At 48.4% G+C, this 10,463-nt stretch overlaps 1 protein-coding gene across 7 annotated transcripts in view; it reads left to right on the top strand.

The window, feature by feature from the left end:
- Positions 1–10,463, top strand: part of myo18ab (myosin XVIIIA b) — a 121,025-nt gene that overhangs the window by 55,493 nt on the left and 55,069 nt on the right. For all 7 annotated transcript variants that reach the window (XM_062553165.1, XM_062553164.1, XM_062553163.1 and 4 more), the window contains 9 exons: positions 2,953–3,126; positions 3,595–3,685; positions 4,193–4,385; positions 4,931–5,017; positions 7,170–7,311; positions 7,737–7,896; positions 8,576–8,762; positions 9,113–9,350; positions 9,913–10,022. In XM_062553165.1, coding sequence (XP_062409149.1) covers positions 2,953–3,126; positions 3,595–3,685; positions 4,193–4,385; positions 4,931–5,017; positions 7,170–7,311; positions 7,737–7,896; positions 8,576–8,762; positions 9,113–9,350; positions 9,913–10,022 — 1,382 coding nt within the window. The remainder of the gene's footprint in view (positions 1–2,952; positions 3,127–3,594; positions 3,686–4,192; positions 4,386–4,930; positions 5,018–7,169; positions 7,312–7,736; positions 7,897–8,575; positions 8,763–9,112; positions 9,351–9,912; positions 10,023–10,463) is intronic.

Raw genomic sequence — 10,463 nt, 5'->3', positions numbered from 1 at the left:
TTTCGTAGCTAAGTGCAGTAGGACAGTACACGCTACTTTCATTTGTACAACTTCAGACGCATGAAGCGAGTGAGGAGAGGTCAAGTAATGGCCCCAATTCAAGACCTACGGTCCTTATATTCTATAATCCTTATTCTATAAGCAGTGAAGGAGAAAACTCTGATCAGGGAGTATTAAAGTGTGCAGATACACTAGTGATGGGGAATGCACAAAGTTTGGTGTTTGGAGCACAAATTATGACAAGGGGACTGCGTGCAAAATAAGCTGGATAATGAAAGAGCCTCTCATCTTTGTCAGTTAATTGAATAAAGACTTCAAAAGATGCCAACACGCAGAGATACAGAGTTATTAATTAAGACTACACACGCCAGGGAACGCGCTGCGCTTACTGTGCACAAAGGCGAAGGGGTGTGTGTGTGTGTGTGTGTGTGTGTGTGTGTGTGTGTGTGTGTCTGTGTGTGTGTCTCTGTGTGTGTGTATGTGTGTGTCTGTGTGTTTGTGTGTGTGGGAGGGAGGGAGGATGGTCAAGTAACTTCAGAGGCTTATTTTAGAAAAGTGTGGGTGTTTGGAGAAGTGTCAAACTGTTGTTTTTCGCCGAGCCATCTCTCTGGCTTTAATGAAGATGGATGGTATGGTGTTTGTTTATGTGTGTGTGTGTGTGTGTGCGTGTGTGTGCTTTGTGGACGAGCATTTATTCACTACCTTTGCTGTTATACCCCCTCCCCCTCCCCGCAGACTTGGATGGATGCGGTAATGAACTTTTTAATCACTGGACACCAGACACTGCCTTGCCAACACATTGGCTGTGTGTGTGTGTGTGTGTGTGTGTGTGTGTGTGTGTGTGTGTGTGAGAGGTAGAGAGAGAGTAGACGAGTGAGTGTTGATGTGTAATGAAAGAAAGCTGTATGTGAGTGTGGAGGTGTGTTGTTCTGTGTATCTGCATGTTTATCTGTGTGACTGCACCTGTCATCATGAACTGTATGCCTTAATAACCGACATACATGTGGTGGTCTCTCATCTCTAACTCATCCCCATTCAGGTATTCACTTACAACACACTGCCGTGCCGTTGCATCAATACCCTCTCAATGCAATATCTGTGTTTTGATAGCAACTGTCATATTGTATAGCAGAAGTGCAATATCATCTCAGATGTTAACTATACACAAACACTTACTTATATCATGAGTGTCATATAGATATAGATACAGGATATGTTTGAAGTCTTATTGTTTCATAGTGAGCTTATCACAACTGTTCCGATACTCCCTACCCTGCTGTCAGATTAAGCTACCTGTGACCAGCAGGGGGTGCTATTAACATGCTGCCACACTTGAGTGAGCGGTCTCACACATGACAAAGGGAGCAAAAGCAAGGAGAGTGTATTGACTTGCATGGAGGTTCTCATGCATCTTGCAACACATTCAAGTACACATACAGTACACACACACACACACACACACACACACACACGCACTCACGGAATCAGACACCACACACTTACTCAACTGGTGAATGGTGGCAGTACATACAGTATCATACTCCATACTCACTGTCGGCATGTATCTTTGTTGTCTCTCTCTCTCTCTCTCTCTCTCTCTCTCTGTGTTGTATCTCTCTCTCTCTCCCTCTCTCTCCTTCTGTCCACCTCTCTCCATCCTGATGTCATTGACTAACCGGAGTGACTGTGCTCCGTCCATCCTGTGTATGTGGGTTTGTGTGCGTGTCTGTTCCTTCACAGATAAAAAAAAAAACCCCGACAGCTGTGGTGCCGTGGCCGGTGTGCTCTAACCAACCTCTCCTGTGTCTCTCTTTCTCTCTCTCTCTCCCCTTGCATGATGCATGTCGCTCGACCTCGATGCAGAGGCAGACGAAGGTAATAACAAAAGCAAAAAAAACGAAAACCCACCCAACACCAAACCCCCACCAAACAGAACAACAGAAAAACACCAACAACAACAACATCAACACTAACAGCACCAGAACAAGCCCCTGAAAAACTTCATTTTGCTCCTTGTTTGCGTGTCTCATTGCTTAGTGGCGTTATCGTCATTGCCAGACGTTGTGTCATTAGCATTTTTATTATTTTGTCTCTTTGTCCTCTCCCTCCCGTCAGCGCGGCTCTTTTTCTCGGGGCTTCTTAGCGGTGTCTGTCACCGAGATAAAAACTAGTGGGGGAATCACAGCTGTGTTGTCTTTTAAAGCCGTCCGTCTGATGTCTCCCCATGTCGTCCACTTTCTTCTACACTCAGCCTCTGTTATATAGACCAGCAGAGAAAATCAAAGCTGGTTTCTTTCTTTTTTTCTTTTTTTATTTCTTCTTCTTCTTTTCCATCCCCCAAACTTATTTTCTTTATTTTCTACCAGAGGCACTTTAAGTTTAGTTGTTTTTTCTCTTCAGCCCTCCTCTACCCCCCCCCCCCCCCCCCCCCCCCCCCCACCTCCCTTACCATTCTGTTGGATTGCAGTCATTTTCAGAGCCTCTCTTTTCTTTCCCAGACGGGGTGGGTTGTCGTTCGTCGTGAGCGGTTTTTGATTAGAGGTGGGGGGAGAAGCGGCTCGCAGCCCTGTGCTCCCGACACTCAAGTCAGTCAGACAGACAGACACTTTTGTTTTCTGGAGGAGCCTTCGCACCCCTCGCCGCTTTCCAAATGGCACAGCCATTTCTCTGTTATCAAAACACGCAGACATCGCCTAATTATCGAATCCTTCAGAATAGCAGGCAAAGTTTACGGAGGAAAGAGGGAGAGAGAGAAAAAAAAGAAGCCCCAGAATAATTGCTTGTCCTCACAATGAGTTCATCGGGAGTAGAAATCTATTTTCTTGTCCCTCTTGTCAGCTTCTGAACCGCTGAATGTTAGTCATAATAAGGGAACGGGCTGCTGAATTTTGAGTTTTTTTGGGGGGCCTGTCAGTAAACGAGAGTTTGTTGCGCGCGTGTCCCTCTCCTCAGCCGGACGCAAGCAGTTTGCCCGTCACGAGTGGGCGCAGAAGGCCGCCTACCTGCTGGGCTGCACGCTGGAGGAGCTCTCGTCCTCCATCTTCAAGCACCAGGCCAAGGGCACCCTGCACCGCTCCGCCTCCTTCCGTGGGGGGCCGGACGACCTGGGCTCTGGGGACAGCTCAGGTAACCCCACACAACAACCACCTCCCACTGTCCTCTCTCTCTATCTCTCTCTCTCTGTCAATCTCTCTCTCTCTCTCTCTCTCTCTCTCTCTCTCTCTGACTTCTTTTTCTTTCTCTCTCTCATTCTCAGGCGTTGTATGACTCCTAGTTAAGAACCCATCACAATAGCTCCTCTCGAAGGTTCTTGCCCACCCATTACTAGTTTACTCATCACCAGTCATCGTCTCAGCCAACATGTACTCTCTCACCTAGCCATTAGCACAGCATGCCACCAGCTCGCAGAGAACACTCTCAGAGGATCTCTCTCTCTCTCTCTCTCTCTCGCTCTCTCTCTCTTTTTCTCTCTCTCTCTCTCTATGATTCTTGCACCCCCTACTTCTCTTCATGATGCAAGTCAGATAGCGTACGGTTAGCGCTCCTCTGAACTAACCCCCCCCCCCCCACCCCCCCTCCACCCCTCTTCCTCAGGGCCCAAGACCACAGCGCTGGAGTGTCTGGAGGCCATGTCATCGGCCCTCTACTCTGAACTCTTCACTCTCGTCATCTCCCTCGTTAACCGGTCAGTCCAGTTCAAGCACACCCAGCAGTGTGTGTGTGTGTGTGTGTGTGTGTGTGTGTGTGTGTGTGTGTGTGTGTGCGTGTGTGTGTGTGTGTGAGTGTGTGTGTGCGTGTGTGTGTGTGTGTGAGTGTGTGTGTGTGCGCACCTCTAATTGCTGCCATGATTGGCTGCAGGCGCTGCTCTGTAGAATAGTAATGGAGGTGATGCCTGTGCCATTAGAGATGAGGCGCTAGATGAGGTGGAGGTTGGGATAGGGAGGAAGTGAATATGTTCATTAGCAATTCCTTCTGAATGGCGCACACAGTGGATAATAGAATGTGTGTGTGTGTGTGTGTGTGTGTGTGTGTGTGTGTGAGTGAGTGTTTATTTCTAATTACATTATGTACATAACCACATGGTTGCTTATTTGTATTTATTAGTAAACATTTATACATTTTATGCATATTTCAGTTGTAAATCTGTGCGCCAACATGTGTGTGTTTGTGTGTGTGTGTGTGTGTGATTTAGAGCGTTGAAGGCGAGCCAGCACTCCCTGTGTTCGCTGCTCATTGTGGACACGCCAGGGTTCCAGAACCCACGCCTTGCCAAAAGTGCGCGCGGCGCCACCTTTGAGGAGCTCTGCCACAACTACGCCCAGGAGCGCCTGCAGACCCTCTTCCACGAGCGCACCTTTGTGCAGGAGCTCGAGCGCTACAAGGAGGTACCCCACACACACACACACACACACACACACACACTCACAATTGACATGTAATTGTAAAGAGGCATGAAAATGGTGATCATGTTTTCCAGTGCTAACATGTTATCCTTGATTGGATGCACTTATACAGAAAATTAAATTGTCAGTCCATTGTTATGTGTGTATTTACTTGATGACTTAACAATAATTGCTTTAATATCAATTGCAGAAAAAGAGTGATTGAACTTATCAAATTTATGTGATTCAAATTTTTGTTTTTAAATTAATTGTTTTGGGCCAGGCCAAAGAATTTTTATTGTCAAGGGTTATTACATGCAGACAGATATTGACTTTCAAAATGTTCTAAATAAAAAAAAAGAATAAAAGACCGTGTGTCCGTGGAACAGTTGCATATCACAGATCCATGACTGAAAAAAATGCTTTGGAGTCCTGGCCTTTTGTTCCAATGAATATTCAGAAGATCAGTAGTTCAACAAAAATTGAAACTGTAACTTTTGAAATCACACAATCATTTAGATGACTAATCCACCTTTGTCCCTGTCTAGGAAAACATAGAGCTTGCGTTAGATGACATAGAGCTCGGTACATCTATGTCTGTAGCTGCTGTAGACCAAGCCTCGACTCAAGCGCTGGTAAGGACCAACTTGTTTTTGTTTGTTTGTTGATATTTTTATTTGTCTCCTCCACCTCTGCTCTTTTTTGTCCATGGTGAATTTTTGCTGATTCATACATTACACAACAATTCAGATTAAATAACTAGAGATCCAGGACGACCTGGAATTTGTTTCGGCTTGGGGGCCCAAACTTTGCTGCAAGGGAAGTTGAGAGAGCATCCGTGCTCGTGGTGCAACGCCGCTGTGAGGAGCCTATGTGATTATTATTTTTCCCCTCAAATTACTCCACTTTCTGATTGTTTTTCCGTTCGGCTCGCTTAGCTCTGGAATGCATCCAGTGCGGAGAGATATTAATTAGAATGGAGTTTGATTGTTCCCTCCCTCTGTCTGTCTCTCTCTTTCCCTCTCTCTATTTCTCTCTCTCTCTCTTCTTCTCTTGTTCTTGCTCTAGATCGTTCGTTCGCTTGTAGTCGAGGGCTCTCAGTCACGCTGTGCGAAAACGATTCAATTTGTTTATTTATGAGCGGCGGCACAGGCAAAATGTTTTTGCATTTATGTGCACTGGGCAGAGAGCGTGGCATCAAGTGTAATTAGATCCCAGTTCACGGAGATTGAGTTCCGCAAGAACCCCGTTGAATGGCAAGGCGAAAAACGACCCTGTCGCCCAGCAGCGTCAGGTTGATGGGCCGTGGGGGGAACATGAAAAACGTGATGGCTTGGATGAGAGTGGGGGGGGGGGGAGAAAAGCATATGTGCCTGTGGTTGCAAGACTCAGTACAAAGAGCACCACTCAGCCTCTGTACACAGATATCTTGAAGGCCTAAATGCTCTAGATTACACAGATATCCTCCTCATTGCTCTCAGCTGAATACCGTCACATGGCAAACACACACATATCACTTCATCCTGATCGCAATGAAATTGCATTTAGCAAAAAAAATGCAGTTTTGCAAAAAAAACAAAAAAATAAGATACACATGGAGAGCTAGCTGAAATATAGGTCTATTTCAATAATTGAGGTCTGCTGAAAGGCTTCCCGTTTGAGACGAATGCACATTTTCATTAGCGGACTGCTCGGAGAACAGCAGGCTTCGAGCCGGCGATGATTCGTAATAGCCAGAGGCAGTCGGGGAGATTTTCAGCTTTAAGCCACCATGGCGAAAGCCCATTTATTTCTTCACCGCGGCTCCCAACCAGCATGCCTTAACCACTGCGATTTAACGGCTCTCGCCGAGTGTCAGCGCAATAATATTGGGGGATAAGATGTGGAAGGAGAGAGGAGAGAGGGGGGTAAAAAATACATGGCGGCTATTACAAGCTCTAATTGCTTAAATGGACAGCCAAAGTGCAAGGTTTAAAAAACGCCAACTGCCTCCGAGCTCTTACTTAGCACTAGCCTCTAATGAGAATTCCGAGGGTGATGGCTCATCCCTCCCCCCATCTCTCTCTCTCTCTCTCTCTCTCTCTCTCTCTCTCTCTCTCTCTCTCTCTCTCTCTCTCTCTCTCTCTCTCTCTCTCTCTTCTCTCTTTCTTTCTCTCTCTCTCTCTCTGTCTTTTCCCTTGCTCCCTCTCTGACCATATTTCTTTCCAATATTATAATTGCTTTCATGAAGCGACTTGAACGTTGTTTTTGGAGCTCGTTATGAAATCTCTAATTTATTTGAGTTAGTGAGGCACTTGCTTGACCCGGTTTCCCTTGCAAAACACACAGCAGAGGGCTATCTTGGTACTGAACTCTGGCAGCTAACTGTCTGGTGTATGGGTCTTTATGTGACATACCGAGCCAGAGGCGTGTGTGCGTGTGTGTGTGTGTGTGTGTGTGTGTGTGTGTGTGTGGTGAAGCTCTGTGCTAAGAAATGACTATTCATTGTGATACCGGTCAGCATGAGAGATTCAGCTGACCTTGACAAGTAAATGGGCGGCGGGAGTCTGGATTTACTGGAGTAGGAGGTTGTTGAGAGTCTCACTGGGGTTTTGAAAGAGTTCTCGGAGATGTTAGCGGCTTGTAACTGAAAGCTATGAGTCATGGGGGTCAAAGGCTGTGCGTTTTGTTGATTAAATTTTTTCCCTCACTTTTGGTTTTGTATGTGTGTGTTTGACTTTGCGTCTGTGTGTTTGACTTTGTGTGTCTCTGTTTAACTGTGTGTGTGTGTGTGCGTGTGTGCGTCAGGTGCGTACCTTGGCCCGCACCGATGAGGCTCGTGGACTGCTGTGGCTGATGGAGGAGGAGGCCGTGCTGCCCGGCGGCTCGGAGGAGACGCTGCTGGACAGACTCTTCAGCTACTACGGCTCCTCAGAGGGAGACGGCAAAGGTCAGAGGTCAACCACATACACACACACATTCTCCTCACCGTAAGACTGACACTTGTGTATCTCCATCTTGACCGTTGCTACCAGTCTAAAGTGCATCATGCGTTGGCTGGAAGTTACAATGCAGTATCCTCCCTTGGTATTCTCAACACGTACTGATAGTGTCAACTGGAAAGTGGAAACTACTATGAAAAATGGTTACGCTGTGCTGTTAATTACAGAGTAAAAACATGATTGCAACGCAAGGGAACAGCAATTAAAACAACATCAAAACCAAATATACTAGTGCGTCCTCGCTCTACAATCTTTGCTCAAAACGACAACAACAATAAAAACATGTTTACTGTTAACATGCATGTGACTGTTGTGATGTTAGCACTTCTATGATTGAATAAAACAGACAACTCTGCACGTCGGTCCTCCTTAGGTAACACCCTCCTCCTGAAGAGCGACAAGCCGCATCACTTCCTGCTCGGCCACGGGCACGGCACGGACTGGGTGGAGTACAACATGCAGGGCTGGCTGTGCCACGCCAAGCAGAACCCGGCCTCCCAGAACGCCGCCACCCTGCTGCAGGACTCCCAGAAGTAAGCCGCCCGCTCCTCTGAGACTCAGAGACCCCCCCCCCCCTCCCCCCTCAGCCGTAGCGCTCACGTCCTTGAGAAGGGAGAAGGGTTGTTACGAGCTGTATGCGCTGAATGCGTGCTTGAGAGATGCTAGCGGAGGCGCGCTGGAATGCCAGAATGACGGGACGCTCAGTGGCGTTCAGTGTTGGAATGGTTCAGTGGCACGCTGTTAGATGGAGGTTTTTCTACATCAAAAAGATGGCTTTTCACATTTTTGTTTTTCATTTTTGTGCGCATTGCTCTGGCAAACTCTTAATTGACCTTGTCTGTGTTCCCTCTGTGCCCCCGCTTGTTTTTCTATCTGTTATGCAGTTTGATGAACAGCAGTAATGCCTTCACATTAGTGCCACACTTATTAAGTACACAGTTACACAGCAACTTTTTAAGTGGCTTTTGATTCATGTAATGGTTTATGAAAAGGCTTTTTATATAGTTTCTCTCTCTCTTTCTCACTCTTTCTCTCTTTCTCTCATTATCCTCCCGCCCTCTGTATGCTTTTCTCTATCACACTGTCTCCCACTCTATCTTTTTTTATCCTTCTTCTCTCTTCTCTCTTTGTCTCTTTTCTCTCTCTCTCTCTCTCTCTCTCTCTCTCTCTCTCTCTCTCTCTCTCTCTCTCTCTCTCCCTCCACCCCCGCAGGAAGAACATCAGTGGCCTGTTTATGGGTCGCTCCGGCGGGGCCACGGTGCTGTCGGGCTCCATCGCCGGCCTGGAGGGCGGCTCCCAGCTGGCCCTGCGCCGGGCCACCAGCATGAGGAAGACCTTCACCACCGGCATGGCCGCCGTCAAGAAGAAGTCCCTCTGCATCCAGATCAAGCTCCAAGTGGTGAGGCCTCGGACGCGTTCCCCTCTCAAACTGGAACACAGCACACAGTTGACACTCCCGATGCGTGTGACTGTGCGCGTCTTTGTGTCCACGCTGTTTTATTTAGCCATTCAGAGCACCTTCAGTGTCAAAAATAGTTTCTTGTTATTTTTGCAAGGTCATCACTCTTGGGAAGGAGTCATCTTATTCCAAAGTTGCTTATTATAGAATCTTTTTGTTTTGCATTTTTAAAGCAGCCTATTTTCACTTCAGAGAGGTCTGTCACGTTTGAAAACAAATGTAAGCCATCATCATCGTCACCGTTGTGTGTGTGTGTGTGTGTGTGTGTGTGTTCTCTCTGTTCTCTCCAGGATGCGCTGATTGACACGGTGAGGAGGTCCAGGGTGCACTTCGTCCACTGCCTGCTGCCCAAAGCCGACGCCCTGAGCGCCGACCTGAAGCTGCTCGGGGGCCCGTCGCCCCGCGGCGGCGAGGCCGAGCCCCACGGCGAGAGCTGCGACACGGGCCTGATGCAGCTGGACGTGGGCCTCCTGAGAGCGCAGCTCCGGGGCTCCAAGCTGCTGGACGCCCTGAGGATCTACAGGCAAGGTACGGCGCAAAGGAGAGACAGGCGACCATTAGCAATAATCATAATAACAATGCCCTGTAATAACAACCGCACATTAACGGAGTGCGAGGCGTGTGTGTGTGTGTGTGTGTGTGAGAGGGTCCAGTGCTGCGGCAGGTCCACTTGAGTTGTGTAATGAAGTGTAAAAGGCTCTATTCAGTGCACGGAACAAGTGTCCTTGATTGTAAAGGCAGCCGTGGATTAATTTGGCCAAGTGCCCTTTGCGGAGCGACGGAGGCCCAATCAGCAGAGTAGGTGTCACTGTCACCGTCGAAAAGTGGGTGTCAGGGTGTCAGAGTGACTGAGTGTTGGCCAGGCGTGTGTGTCACTCCGCGGAATTACAGCACGCATCTGACCGTCCCTGTGTTTGTCCTCTCTCTCTCTCTCTCCTCTGTCTTTCTCTTTCTGTCTCTCTATCTCAATTCGCTCTCTCTCTTTCTGTTCATCTCAACTCTCTCTCTCTGTCCCACTCTACCCCCCACCCTCTCTCCTCTCTTTCTATCTTTCTCTTTCTCTCTTTCTCTCTCTCTCTGTCACCACAAGGTTACCCGGACCACCTGGTCTTCTCCGAGTTCCGCCGGCGCTTCGACGTCCTGGCCCCGCACCTGTCCAAGAAGCACGGACGCAACTTCATCGTGACCGACGAGAAGCGGGTGAGTGTCATCCTTCCATCCCCCACCTTCCCTCCATCCCTCTATCTCTCCACCCATCCATTCATCCCCTCATTCTCTACCTCTACCTCTCCCTCCCTCTCTCTCCCTGTGGTGGAGCTGCCCCAGCTGTGTAATTGATTATGACTGTGCTGAGGGCTGAGGGGGGCTGCGGTGCTGATTAATGGACTGCGCCGCGCGCTCCCTCCTGCTCGCTCCCAACACTGCCACCCAGTGACAGAGCCATAAACCCCTCTTAATCAGGGGGGCCGGGTGCGGGCAGGCAGGCAGGCAGGCAGGCAGGCAGGCCCGCAGACTTCACACGCCGCGCATCCAGCTGCATCTGCAAGACCGGGGGAGAGAATAAAGAAACCACCCACCCTGCTTCACCCCCTTTTGTGTGGATCAATGAAAGCCTTGGGACTCACAAATGGGGGGGAGGAG

Source organism: Sardina pilchardus, chromosome 13, assembly GCF_963854185.1.
Source record: "Sardina pilchardus chromosome 13, fSarPil1.1, whole genome shotgun sequence".
NCBI lineage: Eukaryota > Metazoa > Chordata > Actinopteri > Clupeiformes > Clupeidae > Sardina > Sardina pilchardus.
This window is presented reverse-complemented; position numbering and strand designations above follow the sequence as displayed.